General features: G+C 41.3%; 1 protein-coding gene across 1 annotated transcript in view; it reads left to right on the forward strand.

Annotated features, from left to right (window-relative positions):
• LOC112251038 (inactive N-acetylated-alpha-linked acidic dipeptidase-like protein 2) overlaps positions 1 to 20304 on the forward strand; it is a 276294-nt gene extending 255990 nt beyond the window's left edge. The window contains exons 12-14 of the mRNA XM_024421688.2: positions 9561 to 9654; positions 13103 to 13301; positions 17047 to 20304. Of these exons, the coding sequence (XP_024277456.1) occupies positions 9561 to 9654; positions 13103 to 13301; positions 17047 to 17233 (480 nt within the window). The 3' untranslated portion in view covers positions 17234 to 20304. The remainder of the gene's footprint in view (positions 1 to 9560; positions 9655 to 13102; positions 13302 to 17046) is intronic.
• The last annotated feature ends 258 nt before the right edge of the window (positions 20305 to 20562 follow it).

Genomic DNA, 20562 nt, shown 5'->3' on the forward strand with positions numbered 1-20562 from the left:
AGAGAGAGCCAGATTGATGGAGACAGGGAAAGGCTCAGGGAGTTGAGGATTAGTGGAGCGTGCAGATTCCCCCAAGGACCCTCAGGTGCTCCAGCCCCTCACTACCGGACAGACGCTGCACTTATCTCATGTCACATTCTGCTCTGTCCTGTGTGAGCAACTGATATGTACCTGAGACCTCTAGACCATGGAGAAGAAAGCACAGTGTCCTCTCCTGCTGTAATAGCATGCCATCCATCCTCTGTGGAAGCAGAGATAGAGAAATGGAAATAGAATAGTTATCTCGTACATGACTGCGATTATCTTGTACACATCTGAGGAGGAAATAGCTGTCCCGGTATTTGAAATGGAACAGGACAGACTTAATGATTAACCCTGGCCGTGGGTAAAGAACCCAACTGTGTTGGGACTAGGTTTACTGAGGAAGGACAGCAAAGAGAATCAGTGGAAACAAAGCAGTGGCGGACACAGAGAGAGAGAGTGCGATGGAGTCATTCTGATGGTGACTTGTTTAAATGAAGCTGCCATAGACTCTCTCCCAAGCAGCCTGGCCCTCTGAGGTGAATGGAACAGCTCAGCAAGGTAGAGCAGAGTGGGATGTACAGTCAGTGTGTCACTCAGGAGACTGGCTGTCAGGGGCTGCATGGAGATGTGGGGCGAGGGGAGGAGGAAGTAGGGGAGGCGGACTCCTGGGCACATTCTCTTCTGAGCCAGCCAGGAAGAAATTAAACTAGCCAGATAAAAGTGAAGGCTCTGCATTGTGCATATACAGACTGTGTAACTTGGACCGGGAGGGGGAACAGGGAGAAGTGGTGGGTAGCCTTAAGTCAGCACTAACAGGTGAAGGTTGATGACTGATTCTGCTTGATGGACTCAACATCTCCATCGTCAATCTCCTAACCCCAAGTCTGACAACCTTTCCTGCAATCTGTCCCATCATACATTTAAGTGAGGTTTGGTCATACATTTTAAAGTGTCATTAGAAAAGGAATCGGATGATTCTGACAAGGGGTGGGTTCGTTTCTAACCCAGTGGAGCAGTGGTATAATATGAGAGAGGAAATGAATAGAGATTGTGTAGGCATTGAATAGAGAACTGGAAATTGCCATAGTTTTCATCACTAAATACAGTTGCTATACTGGTTTGATCCTTTCATGTACTTCTTACCTTGAGGGTACAGCAGGAAACTAAGAGAGTCAATAGAGAAAGTGTCTGTCATCTAGTTGGGGGTGGGGCAGCATGCAGGTCTGCCAAGGTGTTATAATGACAGGAGGCAGAGTACCATCTTGATTTCTCACCCTCTGGCTACCAGAGACCCGGCGGCACGCTGAGACTGCCGCTGGCATGCCACACCTCCCTCGCTCCTCGCCCTCTGTATGCAGCCTGATACCTATACCCCCAGATCGACTGGGGAGTAGTGGGCTGTGTTAGGAGGGTTATAGAGAGCTTGACATGGCAGGTAAACTAAGCTGCGGCTAAAGAAATGTAATCAGAGTGCCAACCTCATCTGTGTCTAGCTGTGTGAGGCTGACACACCAAGGCTGGACACCATAGAAAGACTCTCAACGTTATCATCTACAATTACCCTGGAAGATCCCTAAGGGGCAAAATGTGAAGCGCAAAAAACGGATGAAAGTTTGTTTTTTTCGTTTGGATCAAACCTTATCTCATGTGTGGAGTTGTCAGGATAAACTGTTTGTTGTGTCTTGGTAGAGATAAGAAATTCACACTTGAATGTCCTGCCATAACTTCTCTCTCTCATACCATAGAGGCTGCTTCTAGCAGGTTAATACAAAGCAAAAAAATAAGGTTTAAGGCTTTAGCAGGGGAAGGTTAAGTAGCAAGTAAGACGATCTATGTGACTAGCAGCCTGTCACGGCTACAATATTCATTGCCCTGGCTTCTGCCCTATTAGTGCAGCTTTGTTTTTCATGTTAGGAAATCACATGCACATTCTCACTTTATTTGAGCTCCATTTTAGCCAGACAGGTGCAGTAGAGGATGAAGTCAGTCTCTCTCACTAATATAAAGTGACTATTAATATGCGTCAGGGGTGCTCTGTCAGACTTACTCTCCTAATTGTCATTTATTGGTTTCTTTGTCAGTGCTGCCATGTGTAACTCTCCAAGATGTTCATTAGACTGGGAAGGAGAAATCACAAAAGCTTCACTTGTGAATTTGATATCTGACCGTATTCAGCTTTTTCCTCCACAAGTAGTCAAGGGAAATATTGGGCCTGATAAGACCATAAGACCATTTCATAAGACCATGAACAGAACTCTGTTTATGTGGAATCCATTTTTACATACAGTATGTCTACTAAAGCATACCCACTTTCAAAATAGAGCTGAATATGCAGTTCTGTCCTTAAAAATGGAGATTAATTCCGTGAACTCTGACTAATTTTAGTTATGTGACAAAAACAAACAAGTATGGTGTAGAGAATCATTGTACCATCTAAACTGCTGTGAAATATATTTTCCATAACCAAAAATATAGTATTTTCATCTGTTTGAAGCTGGAGTACAAAACTGAAAGTAAAAGACGCAAAAACGAAACAAAAAAACAGGAAGCATAGCACACAGAACAGATCTAGAGTTTCTCAGATCTAGAGTTTCTTAGACTTGCTTTGAATGAGAATGACAGATCTATAACTCCCATTTCTATGTGAATTTTGTCAAGTTGTCCCAAAAAGTTACATATTGCAGCTTTAATATGGCGGTCTTTTTAAGCTGATCAGTTTTACACACACATGTTCTGCTGCCTCTACTGCTGTTGCTTGCTCAATAGTATGCTGTTCCATTTTCTTGAACCCACCCACCACCTGTTTGGTTTCGTTTCCTTCCTGCAGGGGAATTGGTACAGCGTATCTTGCCCACTTCCTGTAATTATTTTCAACTTAACATGATGCACGCTCTGGCAGTAAGATACCCAGAAGGAGCAGAGCCTGACGCAAAGACTAATGTATTGGAATGTATTGTGATGTTATCTAATAAATGGTTAAATGAATACGTGGCGTTTTCTGTCTGAACTGCTGTTGCTAGCACATTTCATTGCACAGATGATATTTTCTTAAATTAGGTGAACTCTTAGAATTTTTGTAACCAGGAAATGCAATTTTTGCATCGTGCATCTTTAAGGCAGGAAGTGTTTGTAGTATATGATTGGTGTGACATCAGCTGAATCGTCAGCTGATGCATTGCTGATGCCAATCCTCGGGTTTCCTGTCTGAACCGGCTGTGCTTGATTAATATCAAAGCCTCTGTCCACTCATGTAGGCTACAGGAGATATAGGGTAAATAGTAGGCAAAGGAGAAACCATGGAGGATATCAGACTATTTGCCTGGCTTACCTCTTTAAGAAAAGAAACAGGAGTTTAAAAGATTCCAGGTAGCTGGAGACTGTGGTGAATTCTCTTCACTCTACCTCTCAAGCCGGAGCCTAAATGGGGGAGTTTATTGCACCCTAATATATAACATGACGAGGTGTCAAGGAGTCATTTTCCCTGACACACGGGGGTTTTACTCTCTGTTTTGATGGCAGTCTCGCCGACACGCTCCTTTATCACCTGGCTAACACAACTGGCAGACTCATTGTATGAGAGCTGACACAAGCCCATTTGACGTGCATTGTAATGGAGGAGTGTAATTTGTCAGCAGATCCGGTGCTGCCCAGACATCTCTCTCTCAGCAGAGTGCAGCGGCAGTTCCCTGGGCAGCCCAACCTGGCCTCGCTGTTCATCCATCACAGTTCCTGATTAAACATCCCATTGCTCTCTGCTCTACTGAGGCCTCTTCATATCCTCACATTGAAAGCCAAAAAATCAAGACAAGATGACACGTAAGGGAGTTATCCTGGAACAATTTTGAGCTTCAAATTTCTTCACCAATTCCCAAAGTCGTTTTTGTTAGGACTGTTCTTGTTTGAAATGCTGGTGTGCATACCTCAATACAAGGATATATATATATATACTTTCTACCCACAGGTTCTGTTATTATGTGAATACTTGTTCATCAAATGAGAACTAAGGCTGTGTATTGTTTATGTCATAATGCATAAGCAAAGCTTTCTTTTTTATTCATGTTAATTCGTCTTTAGAATTGGGACTGGGTTTCTTTGATTCAAGCAAATGTCATCTCTATTTTCTCACACTTGAAATGCTTCTCGTTTCTCTCATCCACTGTATTAGTCACTTCAGCGATGGACCCTGCAGTGTTTTTAGAAGTCCCACAAAAGCCAATTAAGAGAGCCTAAACTGCATTTATTATTAGGCAAAATGGCACTTAAATTGAAATTGTTAAAAATATATGCAGACCTAAATCCTCATCATGAGTTCACCCTCTGCCTTTGCTCCTGAGGGGGAAACAGTGTCTGTGCTCCCAGATTGAGCCCGTTGCGCTGCATTCGGCTCTCAGGCATGCAATGTCTTCAAAAAACCATCAGTGATTAATAATTAACTAAACACAACGCAACTCCTCTCAATCGTGTCCATGCACACTATTGGATGAATACATACTGTATAAACAGCTCATTGCTTTTATCAATGGAACTCCCTCTTTGTTAGTGCCACTTTGTGATGTTTTATTCCTTTTTTTCTCTATGCAATTTTCTGTTTTCTTCATCAGAAATCTTCAAGATATCCAGACCTTAGACATCGCATCACATGCACAAGATGAACAAAATCAAATATGGTTATTACCATGTAATCAATAGTACACTATCTGAGGAAATTAAAACATGGCTGCTGGCTACAGCCATCCATGTTAGTCCAAACGACTCTCATAACAAAGGAGAATGGAATTGTTGATTGGGTGAGGAAGAAGCTAGCACATCAAACCCTGGCCTATCCTGATTGGCTCATCCATCATAATTATCTCTTGGAGCTGTGGTGTGATGTGGTGGGTGGATGAGTGGATTTGGAAAGTGGCACGGATGATCGGCAGTGGGCAAAGAGGTGCCATTTTATTGTGTTTTTAGGAAATTATATGTGAGATTGGGTCATGCCACTCCTCTCAGGGATCTGTCAGCTATGTTTATTAAAGAGTTCTGTCATCATGGCTCCTCCTTCTCTCTTGATGCCTCATGATTGTAAATGACAGGAGCAGTGTTATGCAGGCCCTTCCCTGAAGGAGATCCATACATGCACACGCCAATTATCCACCTCACTACCTTAACACTCACATACTCCTCTGTTTGATGTGTACAGTCATTGCTCCCCAAATGCTGTTTAGCCTTATGCACAGAAAATATCTCATCAAAAGCTGCCAACGTTCTTCAGTTCTTCATCCACTTCCCTGTAGGTTTAAAGGTATTAGTCCATGCACTAGTTTGGGCCCAGCATTTACAGAGATCCATTAGCATAGGCGTCATTGTTGTGCTAGCAACACACTTTGAGATGCTGGGCGACCATATGGTGCTGGGAACCACAAAGTGCATTTGATCCTTTTAATAGCAACCTTTCCTCTGTAGTGGGAAGAAGAAAAGAGACTTGGATTATGGTCCTGGCTTAAACCCAACTCCAAGTTTTCATTGCATTTTAAAGCCTGCATGCCCTTCACAGTCTTTAGCAGATGCTTGAATCATGCATATTCATTCTTACTGCTATTATATCTGCTCTGAGACTCTGTCCTGTTTTGGAGAATTTTGTAAAAATGGAAAAAACATTTATAGATAATTGGATAGCCTTTACTTAAACCATCTGTCACAGTGCCTTCATAATGCTATCCTGGAACTGTATCGATGTCATTTAGGAGTCATAACAATGGATATTAGTTGTAGTTGGATATGGGAAATGAATTAGCTATGATGCTGTCATGTTGGGTGTTAGGGACGGATTTAGCTCATTATTAATAAATTGTGAAGTTGTGCGAAGTTGTTTTTCTTTTATAAATTAACTTTGTTAGGTCTTGCGCATTTTTAAAAAAACCTATGGAGTTATTTGAAATACTCTCTACACTTCGATTGAACAGGTTCAGGTAGGCCTGCTCTTGTATTCAGAACTTCTTAGCAGAACTTCTTAGCATACACAGCATACACACTGACAAACACTCTGCAAATCAGCTCTCAGAAACAACCCCCAATCTGTCTTCTTTATTATTTAACCCTTAACAAACCCTGTGCCATCTGCTATCTTAATGAAGTGAGCAGAAGGCTGCCAGACATAGAATCAATCTTGCTGGAAATATTGCATGCATAGACAAGGATCTGCAATGGTCCACAAACCGTTAATTAATTAAGTGCTGTTTCTGGTAGCCCTTATTTTAAGGACCAACCAATAAGTTCCATTGAGTGATCTAACAGGGCTCTGGCAAATAAAAAGCACTAGCCAGGCACAATCACTGGCTCACCCAGTTTGTATCCCAGCGCATGACCAGACTAATGATGAGGTTGTCTTGGGGACTGTAGAACATGATGTGAAAAATGCTATAGAGGTACTGGAATTGTTTGCTTAAAAGCATATGTCACTCTATTGGTGCTATTGGTGGAAGTAAAGGTCATTTACTTTCAGATATGCCAGTATTTAGTGAATTTGCCTGAACAGTCTTCTGGTGTTGACCGACTCCCTCTTCATGTTATCCTGTCATTTTGTTCAATTTAATGGCTAAAGGAATTTGCAGAGGACATCAGTTATTTTCCCAATCAGATGTTTGACTGTTGCTTAAATATGTCTGTGCATTTCCCTGCAGAAACGTTGCCCTCACGCTGTTCTGGGCTCTAGACCTAACTGATGGAAACTGTACATTACTAGTATCTACCATCTGTTCAGCTATCAACATGATGAAGCTGTGTGAAGATATTCTCAATCTGAGATCCTTCATTGTGGAACTGATTTAGCATCCTTACTCGAATGTAGGTATCGAGTCCCTAAAGACTGTGTTAGCCCACTGAGGTTATATGCACTGTGTGAGCATAGTTCACCCAACCAACTCGTGTACTAATGGTTCAGTTGCTTAGATACTGTACTTTATTGATACAGCATTGGTCATGGGGATGCCTTCAACTTCTGTTGTTGTTGTCAATTTAATGTCATATAAAATAAGTGAATAGGCTTAGATTATTGTCATAAAATTAGTCATTGTGTGAGGCTGACCACCTCTTATACTGCGGTTGAAACCTGTGGCTTAGATTGTTTAATTTCTTAGTTGGACTTATTTTACAGTACAGAGTATGTCACTGTTTATGACAATGCCGTTCTTGAGCTGGAAGTCATGTGTTATAATTATGTGCCAGTATGCAGTGTTACATCATTCAGTTTTAATGTTTTATTCAGAGAATGCACTGGATTTCAGTCACCAGTTAAGCTCTATCAAGCCCTTTGGCCAATGAGTCAGGAATTACAACCTATTCTCTCAGCTGACACTGATCAGTACAAACATTGTTTGCGGTCAGCAGTGACTGATTTTAAATAAGACGACACACGCAGTAGTACTCATCTGTCTGACCGTGATGTGTGGGTTGACCCCTGAAATGGGTTAACACAGCACTAGAGACAAACGTCCTCAACAGTACGTAGCTGAGCTCTGAGCTTTATTAGTCCTGTCTCCTCTGCTGTGAATTAGCATGGTCCTCTGCAAGCTTCTCCTAGGGAGCCCTCTGCTGTCAATAACCACAGTGTGCTTCCTCCCTCTGCCTGGCCTCCTCCTCCTCCACCTCTTTCTCCTACTCTGTAATGTACACAAATATATTCCCCCACAAAGCCCTGCAGTGCCTGGCCATGTCCCGGAGAGAAAGGCAGGCAGGATTTAAAACCCCCCAGTACAGACAAACTGACAGCTTCTCAGGGGCAGGTAAGCAATCTCACTCAGCGCTGGAGGGGAGACTCAGAGGGAGGCAGGAGAGTGGAAAGGACAGGCCGCAGTGTTAACCTGGTGCAAATACAATAATAAAGTTAGGTCAAACGAAGTGGACCTAATTGGGATTTGAACCTATATCTACATTTTATGAAGGAAATTTAGAGCATTCAACTGGTCTGTCATTGACATTCATATTTAGTAACGATATTTTGGGGCCAATATGGGATCATTGGATGCTAAGCCTATAAAATATTACTGCCTGCATCACTGATGTTAGCATTCCAATTAATAAGTTAGGCTGTTTTTTTATATTGGGAAAGAATGTCAAATTCTCTGTTTTCAAATACTGTATAATCACTAAACTACCCCAAAATATTAATGTGGAAGAATAATGAAGTCACGCACTAGTGTATTTCACTAGTGTGGTTTGGTCTGCTATCTTTCAGGACCTTCACATTGTCATATTTTGTTCCTTCACCTTTCTTTTCCCTTCTTTATGTTGTATGCTTTTGTTCTGCCATCCGTAGAGCGAGGATCCAAAAACAAGGCCATAAATAAGAAATCAGTGGTCTTTTCTGTCTGGAACATTAAACAGGCTTGATGTATACTTATTTCTCACTTCACTCAAATCAATGGTCTAATCTTTTCCCTCTGTGATTGATTTCCCAGCAGTCTACAGAACTTACACTGTAGGTAATTTAATAAACACCAGAAAAGTGCTATAAAATAGGAATACTCGACTAGAATGTTAAAACACCAACCTGGGTAGTATACAGTAGTAAAATACAAGTGTCATTTGAGATTTTCTTTACAACAATCGTACAACAATAGTCTAGTAGCTCAAATGTAAACACATTGTGTTTAGCTACAGCTTCCAATCTTCTATGCCCCACAGTCATGGTTCCAGAGGTCCAGCCCAGAGTGGGGAGTGTGTCCAGCCTCTAGTTATCCCCAGTAACGTGGACTGAAGACAGAGGTCTGTGGTGTCCAGCCTGGGTCTATGGACCACCCATAAAGAGGGGGTCAGTGGCCTGGCTGTCCCCAGCCTGGGTGACCCTGGGGGCTGGCCGGGGGAAACAGTAACCCTCAGCACCCATCACAGGTGTCTATGTCACTGAGCACACTAACTGGGGTCAGCGTCTAACAGACTCCTCACAAAGAAGTGGGCCAATTGCTTTTCTCTGCTAAGGCCAGAGTAGGTCAGGCGGAAGAAACACTGCTGATAAGTGACCTTTTCTCATTCCCTGCATTCTGCTGGACTGGGTCGACCAATGGACGACATGCAGAATGCTGACTGACTGACTGAGTGCACCTCTGATATCAGTCTATGTAATACTCTGTGGGATTTGCGTTGCTCAGTAAAGGTTGATTAGGTAGGGTGGAGGTCAGCCATGCGAGTATTGAATTCTGTCTAGATATGGAGCAAGATATGGAACAATGTGTTGCCTTCTGCATCCAATGCAGAGGGCTTAGAAAGCTACCAACTGAGAGTGAAACCAAATCAATGAGTAGATTGGCAATGGCAGTCTAAAGCTGGTAAAGGATATTATTGAACTAACAGTTCTGGTTCAGTTCATTGATGAGCACACTGTTTCTTGCAGGAAGGAAAACAACAACAACAACAACCACAAAAACAACAACAACATACTTTATTATTTTATGAGTAGTATTCACCATGGGATTCACTCAAGAAGTAATTTGTAACACATTTAACTGTGTTTGGATCCAGTACTACAGGCTTTAAACTGTGTTCTGCTGTTTATCTAGATGACAGCAGAGGTCATTCTTCGACTCGTCAATGATCCAGTACTTCCATTCTATCCTCTTGATATTGCCCTGGATGTCCAGGATAAACTCAAAGGTAAGACACAATCTTGTTTATTCTATCCTTTGGCGTTTCATGATATTGCATGAATGAAGGACTTTTTCAGCCATCATTGAATTTGTACTACTATGTTATTATCTTCGACTGAATCAAACATGCATGACAAAACAACAATGAACAATGTAACTATTGTACAATACCCACATTGGAGTGAAGTGAATAAAGCATCTATTGGTGCTCTGGTTGTTTGCTGAGCCACGTGGGTCTATGCAGTGACATAACTCATATCTGCAGTCCACCCACCCACCCACCCACCCAGCCAGCCAGCCAGCCAGCCAGCCAGCCAGCCAGCCAGCCAGCCAGCACCAGGCCACAGCATGTCCCCCTCTCCTCCTCTCCCTCCTTCTCTCTCACCTTCTCTCTCTCTCTCTCTCTCTCCCATAAGAATGATTTAGAGGCAGATCATCTGTTTAGGTGGACATATCGATCGCCTCTATCACGCCTCATGAGTCCAATGCCAAGTGACCTTGATTTTTGCATTTGTAAAAATTTAAATCCTGGCCGGGTCATCTTTCTTTTCGCCAGCCTTGGACTCGACTGCCTCTTTCGTCTCAGACCTGAGTTCTGTTATGTCACACAGGATGAGAATGAACATTTGACAAAGCCAGGAAGTGGTATTTCATCTCACCACTACTTCAACAAACAATCCAAGAGCTTGGGTTTTCCCTCCCTCCCTCCCTCCCTCCCTCCCTCCCTCCCTCCCTCCCTCCCTCCCTCCCTCCCTCCCTCCCTCCCTCCCTCCCTCCCTCCCTCCCTCCCTCCCTCCCTCCCTCCCTCCCTAAGGCTCCATGTATTTTTAAAGGAAGTTAGAATTGGATATAGCCTATACTTTAAAAGCAATTAATGATAATGCAGACTTACAGACCTCGTTGGTTTACTTTACTGTCACCTCTTATGGACTTGTAGAGGCAACTGATAAATGGGACATCCCACCCTCATCCTGACCTTGTGCATCAGAGGTGTAATTTGGTTGTAATGTTAAATATTCATGCAGACAGAGCGAGCGTAGGACAGGTGAAGTGCATAATCACCACATAATCTTGTCTCTTCTGGCTCAGTGTCCATAAAACTGTGTCCTAGTAGTTATATATCAGCTCAACCATATTCCCATTGCTCTGCATAGTCACTGTCTACTGAATTACACACAGGTGGTGCACCGTGTATGATTAGAAAGGCTGTATCATTTGGTTTCAAATATTTGATTACTTTAAGGTAGTTTCCGTTATTGTAATAATTTCACACAAAAAGTATAACACTTCCTTTTCCATATTTTTGTCATTCTGTATTTGATTGAAGTTACCATTTTACACTGAGTTAACATTTTGTGGTGCTCATACAGCCATGGTACTGTAGAGAATCTGTTAATACAGTGGGTTCTCATCATGGCCAGCAAGCATTTAAACCACAAATGAGGTTTCTATCTCGCAATTCACTCTGCATTGCAGACAGCTGCTTAGACTGTGAAACACTGATATGTATAACTTACTCATGATGCCTCATTGTGGTAAGCACTGCGGTTCCACTTCTTTATCCAAGACTAATGTCCACAAACGAGGCGGCTCTGTGATTGAGATGGAATGATTACCTGGCCGTGGTCGCAGGGTCAGGGAACTAATGCCTTTAGAAGCCCGGTCGCAAACAGGTTGAATTAAATATAGAATGCTTTTATCTTTGTGGTTAAAAATAAAGAAGGGAGATGGGAGAGAGGTAAATAAATAATTTGAGGTTTCTGGGTTGATCCCTGGATTTTAGCCCAGCCTCATGCTGTTTTGGGATTGGAACAGTAAATGGATTTTCAGACACCACATAAAATTGCACTATTCATGAGGACGAGTAATGGATTGTCTGAGATCAAACAGGCATGGCTAATTGAAACCTTCAAAATATTTTGTTCACTTTTTATTCAAAATGAACAATTTGGTAACTTGCATTTTTTTCAGAAGTATGGTAGCTGCACTTTGAAGCCAAACAGTTCTAGAAAAGGAGAAAATGGTGTGTGTGTGTGTGTGTACGTGCGTGCGTGCACGTGTGCATGTGTGTGTGTGTATGCGTGTGTGCGTGCCAAACATTTTTAAAGGTGGCTTCCTGAGTTGTGTTAAGTTCTCTCCATCAAATCTCAGCAGGGTCTATGCCAACAGAATCGTCCCTCCACGTCCCTCCATGTCAGAATGTGTGATAGATTACAGCAATCCTCCCACATATTTCATAACTCCTATTCCCTCAGTAGGGAGAAAGACATTTACATTTGTAGAAGGGAACAGCTTTCTTTGGATATTTTTATCCGGTCTTTTCTCTCCTTTATTCCCTGAGTAGTTGCATGGTGTACATATTCTCCTGTGACTCTCCCACTCAATGCCATGCCCCAGCCTTGCTCTCATCTAACAAACACCAAAGAGAAGTGAAATGGAGAAAAAAGCAGGCTTTAATGGAGCCACATATAAGCATGCAGCACACGGCCACAGTCAAGGTTATTTTCACTTAGGCATAATGGAACGGAAAACGTTCGATGTGGCGACTAGCTTATTAGCAAACGCTATTTAGACATGTTGTGACATTGATAATTCCCATGTTTTTCTCTCTAGTGCTTGACGAGGATTCATGCATATAGTGTTGAAACAACAAATGTTAACCTGATATTTCATGTGTTACAGAAATATTGAGGCCAACGTTTTTATAACAAATATGTTTCTGTGTAAGGGACAAGCCAATTAATTTGAATGTAATAATCGGCACATCATTTTTTTCAGCCATCCACAAATGTTGTTGACCTGATTTAAAAACAGAGCAAGAGAAACGTGTCTGTACAGGTGACAGCTGAGGACAGTGCATTTTTGGAGGTCTATAATTTAATGCCTAAGAAGCAGCCATGTCATGCTGTTCATATAGTATGAATGTAACTCATAAATGGTGAGCAGTGCAATCTAACCTGACGGTCATTATGTAACACTATAAATATGGTCACATAATTAACCAAAATGTAATTTATTCATAATGACACATGTAAATGTGTTGCTTTGTTTTTATTTTCTAATGAGCATATCATTCTCTGAATAAGTTGTAATTAGTGACACTGTCAATTAGAGTATCCCTACATACATGGCAGGGGGGCTTTTTAATGAATCTTTAATTACTACTGAATAATTGAATGTTCTACTGATATGTCGACTCTAAGCAGTGACGTTGCCTTAATGTCCAATTGGTTCTGGCTGTTGTAGGACTCTGACTAACAGACCCATATCTGGCTTTGTGGCAAGCGCAGAGTAAGATGAATCGAAAATAGTTCTGAACTAGTTTAAGGATATTGAAGGTAGTTGCAGTAGTGTAAGAGAGGTTTCTTAGATTTTAGCCAACCAAACATTGTCCACCTCCACCTTTTACCCGTAACAGCCAATCCCTGCCCTGTGTCTGTGTTGATGTACTATAGATGATCCCCTGAGGACCCCCAGACTGCTGGCAGCAGCTGCCTCCCTCAGAGAGAGCTCAGCCTTCCTCCAGTCTGAGACCATGCGTCCAGCCAATGACCCCAAGGAGAGGGACCCCTCTCATGTCCGCATGCTGAACGACGTGCTCCGGGACCTGGAGAAGAGCTTCATGGTCCCCCACCCCCCTCCAGGTGTCTACAGGTAGGTGGATCAGATTGTACTGTATGTCCTAGGCTAGCATACCATCACTCTATTACCTGAGGACATTTTGTGAAGGTAAGGATGTGAGCTGCTTTGAAAATCTGGGCACAATATGCTAGCTAATTACAAAGCTCTCAAATGCCTTGTGGCATTCATTAAACATGATCTATTAATTGTGATTAGTCAATTAAGTCAATAATGGTGACCATGGGAACTATACATTTTACACTTTTTATGAAGTCACTTTTCAATCCACCTGGAGCCCATCTATTGAGTGTGATTAGAGTGTGCACCATTGTTTCTTATTGAATGAAGACCAGCGAGGAACATTACCGACTGCACATCACTGTGAATCTCTATAATTACCTTTAGCTAGCTAGTTTTCCATGAATGGGTCTGCCTCCCTGAGAGCCAGCACAGTTGTAGTGTAATGTAATGTTTGTTGTTATAATTTGAATGCACATCTAATTGCACTAAGCTGCCATTAGAACCAAAGCACAAAAATTGAATTCAACTGTTCAATAATCCTCAAGAAACATTGCTGTTTAACTGGCTCCATAATAACGAAGTATCCTTTTCTCAGAAATCTACAGTACATGCCACAATCTACATATGTCTATTTCTTTGTTTTGTCTGAATGTAATTAACTGAGCTAACCACTGTGGTTTTACTAGCTTTAGATCAGTCTAATCCTACAAAAGGCAGTATAATGACTCCCATCCTACTGCCTCTAGAGCTGGAGACGGGGCTGGGAGACTTGGTGATGCTGGGTTTGACGTCAGCCTTGCACAGCAGCATACCACCCTGCATACCACTGCTGGCTTGCTTCTGAAGTTAAGCAGGGTTGGTCCTGGTCAGTCCCTGGATGGGAGACCAGATGCTTCTGGAAGTGGTGTTGGAGGGCCAGTAGGAGGCAGTCTTTCCTCTGGTCTAAAAAATACCCCAATGCCCCAGGGCAGTGATTGGGGACACTGCCCTGTGTCGGGTGCCGTCTTTCAGATGGGACGTTAAACGGGTGTCCTGACTCTCTGAGGTCATTAAAGATCCCATGGCACTTATCGTAAGAGTAGGGGTGTTAACCCCGGTGTCCTAGCTAAATTTCCAATCTGGCCCTCAAACCATCATGGTCACCTAATAATCCCCAGTTTACAATTGGCTCATTCATTGCCCTCCTCTCCCCTGTAACTATTCCCCAGGTCGTTGCTGTAAATGAGAATGTGTTCTCAGTCAACTTACCTGGTAAAATAACAGATAAATAAAACAGGAGTACGTTTATATTGGTGGAGCATATACAGTACAGTAGATAGGGGAGCTATTGTGCTGATAGGTCGGTCATGGTGTGTGTGGAGGGAAAGATTTCAGATGCATTAGAATGTTCATGGCATTACTGTAATTTGCATGAGGATGATAGGTCAGGTGAGATGCTACATGACACAGAGCTATAACAAGAGGTGACTAATCAACATACATAGATAGATATATAGTATACATATTCCCAATTCCCTGTGCTGACCATGGGAATTGCAATACTTTTTTCCTGTGAGTGTTGAACCTGTCTGACTCCCACCAATCGTGTTGTTGTTGTTTAATTACTTCGTACAGACACCGGGTATACCATACGAGAAACTGCAGTTGTCAAAGTGACATGTGATTGTAATCAGATGGTAATCAGCATATCCTGGTGTGATGTGACTTTAAATTAAATCAAGGTGTATGAAATAGATCAGGTGCTCTGGGCCATTACAAGCCAATATCTAGTCATTACCGCACTCTGAGCACACTCCCTGTTACTGCTGGGAATTAGTCCCAACTGACTGGCCCCTCTGTTTCCCCACTGTGCTGTGTGTACACTTATTACCCAGACCTCTAATGGGAATTCATGCCCTTTGTCTGAGAGAAACGTAGCTGAGAAACGTAGCTGTTCCTAGTAGTTAGAGGAGAGGAAACAGGAACAGCAGCTGAGAAACGTAGCTGAGAAACATAGCTGTTCCTAGTAGTTAGAGGAGAGGAAACAGGAACAGCAGCTGAGAAACGTAGCTGTTCCTAATAGTTAGAGGAGAGGAAACAGAAACAGCAGCTGAGAAACATAGCTGAGAAACGTAGCTGTTCCTAATAGTTAGAGGAGAGGAAACAGGAACAGCAGCTGAGAAACGTAGCTGAGAAACGTAGCTGTTCCTAATAGTTAGAGGGAAGGAAACAGAAACAGCAGCTGAGAAACGTAGCTGTTCCTAATAGTTAGAGGGGAGGAAACCGAAACAGCATGCCAGGAAGCTCATAGTGAAAAGGATGAGCTGAACTTCCTCACCTCCAGGTTTCGTAAATAACCAATTCCTGTCAAATGCAATCAAAGATTTGATAACAGTTCAGACTGACTTATTATTAAATTATGATTACTAGGAAACGGATACTGATACATACAATACTGTACTGTCAATCTGGTATCCCCCAAAGCACTGTAAGGCATTTGAGACAGCTGTGAATTATTTGACCAGGCTGAGACAGAGGAGATGGATGGCATTAAAAAGCACTCTGTAAGGCTTGAGAGAGTGGCTAAAACAAACGTCTTCATGCTGTCAGCAAGGAATTGATGTTCTGTGACTGACACCGGGGGAACAGACTAGTGTAGTTAAACCTAGTTTGTTCTGTTGTGCAGGAGAATTCTTTCCCCATTTAAAAAGTATGCAGGGTTACAAGGGACTTGAGATCAATATTAGATATCCTTACACTTGGAGGGATTTCACCATGCAGCCTTTCTGACAACAAGAATGCCTTACAATTCAAAACTGCTTTGTCCTACAGTATAAAAGTAAGCGCCTGCTCAAGGGCAAGAAATAGTATTGAGGGCTAACATATTATGTATGTGTATGTGGGTGCATGTATGTAAAGTGAGAACCAATAGATGTTCACATTTTTATTACTACAACATCATGTTGAAATTTCAGAAAGACACTTTAGTGAACTCGCTTGTCCTTGGCACTGCAGCATGAGTGGCCTTGAGAGATGGATCAAGTTCTGCATGAGACCCTATGCAGTAGTTCACTCTTCAATCAACAGCCTATCTTAGGCCCTGGGGGGGTAGTCTAATTTATTCACATGAATGAAGCTCAACCATACCTTTTAGGGGAACACAAAATGGTTCTCTAATTATTCCTCAGTCAGCCTCAAAGGGACCTGAAAGTTAAAAAGTGTTTCTCATCCACAGAAAAGAGGAGCTTAATCACTGTATAAACTCAAGCCTGAAGGTCATGATGGCAGGCTAACCTGTTTACATATGAAGAATTGCCTTATTTATTCTGCTTAGGGTCTGTGCAGCCAGCTTCCAAAGAAATCAATGTGCGATTCAGACGCATGAAGAGGAACGATCCAAAAGCTGCTCATTTTTTACCTACAAATGACTACACCATGGCCTGTAGCATGAAATGTATCTGACTGCTGTTTAGTTTTGAGATTCTAAATTAGATTGATTCTTGCTACTGTGTCCAGATGGCGCCAAGGGGATGTGTGAAAGATGGAGAAACAGGTAGATAGATAGACAGGGAAGGTTTTGTGTTTCCAACAGTATTGTGTAACCTATATTTGACAGAAAACAGGGTGTGACAAGATCATTTTGTATGTACAATATCTCTTACAGTGTCAAGCAATTATACAGTAGGTATTATTAATGAAGAGGGTTTTTTTATAGGAAAATCAGCAGTTAGTGAATGTGAATACTTACCCGTGGTCTGTTTGTTCCCCTGTGATCCAGGAACCTGTTGTACAGTCTGAATGGGAAGGTCCCCCAGTTCTCCATACTGAAGTACCCCCTGGATCCACTAAAACACAACGCTGTAAACAAGTCTCTGTCACTGATAATAAACGCCATCAATTCAGCTGAAAAACTCATTCACTGTGGGCTTGACCTCTTTGAAAACAGTCCAGATGACACAAATTGACCCAACGAATCCAATCAGCCAAGGTTAGAGGCACTGTATGGCTGCACTGCCTAGACCAATGGTATCTGCATACGTGCCTCAGATACCTAAGTTCACTCTGCACAATGAAGTGTGGCACTTTTTTTTTTTTTACAAAGAGATCACACTAAAGCAATATGAAGAGACCGGGACCCCTTCTTGCACTACTCTTCTTGAGCGCCTACTGTGTTCAGGTTTACGAAACGTTCAATAAGCAATGTTGATTTCTTCTAGATCCTTCTGGCTGTCAAGGAAAGTGCTGGGCTATCCAAGATGTCCTAATGCCTCATTTATACATGTCTGTCTGGCTGTCTGGAACAACGCCAGACAGGCAGGCACGTATAAACTGAGAACGTGAAGAAACACTGGAACACAGGAGTGAGCTAAATCTACAAGACAGAGCGATTCACAACCACGCAGAGCTTGATAGATAAACATGCATTTTGAAGTGAGTAATGCGTCACTGACTACAGCGTGTTTTTACACGAGTGGATAAACTCTATAAGGCCAGCTGGATGTGTTTATGCTCATATGCCCTATTGAACAATCTCTGCCTCTGTCTAAACATTCAAACCAAACATACAGTATGACACCATTCCATGCTCTTAGTTCTGCTGAAAGCACAACAACCCGCTGTTCTGCTCTCATTGTGCCTTGTGATTTTCTACAGGCAAGGCAAATGTGTATCTATGACAGAGCAGAGGAGAACATGATGTTTGGATTATAGTAAGTGTGTGAGAAATGAGCTATGTTTACAGAGGCATGGTTGGTGAGGTAAACGGTGACAGTGGTGTGACATGGCCTGTTTTGACAGTTGACATGCTCAACCGTACTTCTTATACTAGTCATACGCATTACCGTCTTGACTGCAGACCCAAGCTGGCTTTAAGGATGCTTAAATTTGATTTGATTTGAAGTCCCTGAAAACTGCATTTTGTATGATTCTATTTTTCAGTGTCTCATGCACCATATGATTGAATCCAATAACCAGCACAGTAAAGTGCTCTCTACCAGATGTGTGCTTTGATTGGATGGTTTTTTTTCTTCTACTTTGATGTATTGAAAAATAATAATTCATCTTTGATAATGTCTCGTACCCAAAGTGAAATGTGATATCCGTATTTTTCTAATAACTGTGAATTACTTGGAGTCCTCCAATGATCAATGTTATTAAAAACAGGCAAGTCTCTGCAATACTTTGATATAGAAGCAATGGCAATACCAACGGACAAGAGTAGTGTGGTTGTCGACAAAACAAACCTCACTTTCCCTATTTGTACATACAGTAAGGATGGACTGATGATGAAATGTGTAGTATTACAGTAGCTGTTATTTGACTTAACTTATTTGTTATGCTTTGTTCATGGTAGACTTCATGTGTTATTTTTGCATGAACGTTGACATTCATTGGGATGAATCTTGTCTTTGAGGCAGCGCTGAGCGATTTCCACTACAAGGGCTTGAGGCAAAGTCAAGATTGTCTATATTATATCGTACAAATTATTATAGTTTTTTTTAAATCACTTTTTGGTCTTAATTTAAGGCTAGGGTTAGGCATAAGGTTAGCAGTGTGGTTAGGGTTATGTTTTAAATCAGATTTTATTACATTGTGGCTGTGCCAGCTAGTGACTACCCTTCAGAGCTGCCTCCAGTACATCAATCATACCAATAAATGACAACCTGCATATTGCAATTTACGTCATTTGTTTTGCTTATTTTTTGAGGGTTTAAGTGATATTTTCTTAATTGCAGGGTTATGTAATGCTGTTGTGTCCATCTCAAGGATAAATGTTGATTTTGAAGGTAGTGGAACTGTCTCCAAAAGTCTCCTATGCCAATAGGAGTAATCAATTACAATTAGTAATCCTTTGTCCATCATCATTATTGTCATCATTATAAGACATTTGCACTAGTGATTGTGTTTTTGATAACGTTTTTACAAATTTGTGATATAAAGGTCACTGGAATTCATAATAAGGATTTAATGATATTTTGTTAAAGAAATTGTACTTGACATAACTTTTCAAAAGAAATGGAATGGCTATTTAGGAACACTTCATTCAGGGACTACAATATTAGCTAAGCTTTAAATGATGTACGTGCCTTTATTTGAAAATCATGAATGCTTTAAGAAAGGTTCTTCGGCTGATGTCAATAGTACATGTGTACATTGTTATTTTGCTTGAATAGAGGAATCCGTTTGATTTCGATACCAAAAATGAAGTGTGTGCTGTATAAAACCCTATTAGTTTAGGATTAATTCAACAACAGTAGGCCTACTACATTTTTAGTGGCATGAAAATAATAAGAAATTATAAAAAGCCAGTTGTCTCATTCCTTCAAATTGGTCAATTAATAATCTTCTGAGGACTTTTCGGAGGCCCATTACATAACTTTATTACAGGATTTGTATTAATTTATTTGATCATTAAGAAGTTGACATTGTTCATGCATAGTAGCATATAAAATGCCCTTTATAACAGGTGAACAGGTGAATGTTTTTTTGTTACATAAAATAAGTTTTTTATAAGGTAACAGCAACAAGCCTTTGGTATGAGTTATCTGGAAGCATGGTAAGTATGGAAGTAGTTCCATCATTCACTGTAGTATGTAGTATGAAATGGCAGATTGTTATGCTCTTACTGTACCTCCAAATATAGTAGCTTTTAGTTGGACCATGAGCTTCAAATAGGCTATATCAAATGTCTTCAATTGTACAGTTATTTATGTGATGCTTTGTACAATCATATAATATTACACAAGTTAGATGTGTTGCATGATGTGTTACATGAAATACTGCATTGACTTGCATGAATATTGCATGTATTTGCACTAAGCATCTTGATTGTGAGTTTACCCAGTCTTATATTGTTGTAAATTGTGATCGTGTCTTTAGTCTCTTAAGTAATAGGTATCAGGGTTTTGGCCACTTGAAATTCCTTTGGGATTTGTTTCTTTAAATTTCTCTTAATATAGCTGGTCAAGCAGGAACTATCATGTATTGAATCCCCATGTCATTGGTATCATATGCAATAAACGCTACATTGGCATGATCTTGTTGTTCTTTTACAGTATTTTATATGTTAAAGAGTTTTAAAGACAGGGGAAATAACAGCCAAAAATTACTGCCATCATCAAGGGTGTTATAGGAAAATGGCAGTTTGAGGAAGTGCTTAGTTGTATTATTATGTAGGCTGTAAGTCTGTTTATCCAATGAAGGAATACATGGAATGGTTGACATCTACATGGAAATAGTTTAGTTTCAGTTTTAGTGTTATGCATTATTAACTGAATTCATTCATCACAGTTGT

This window comes from Oncorhynchus tshawytscha, linkage group LG05 (assembly GCF_018296145.1).
Source record: "Oncorhynchus tshawytscha isolate Ot180627B linkage group LG05, Otsh_v2.0, whole genome shotgun sequence".
Taxonomy (NCBI): domain Eukaryota; kingdom Metazoa; phylum Chordata; class Actinopteri; order Salmoniformes; family Salmonidae; genus Oncorhynchus; species Oncorhynchus tshawytscha.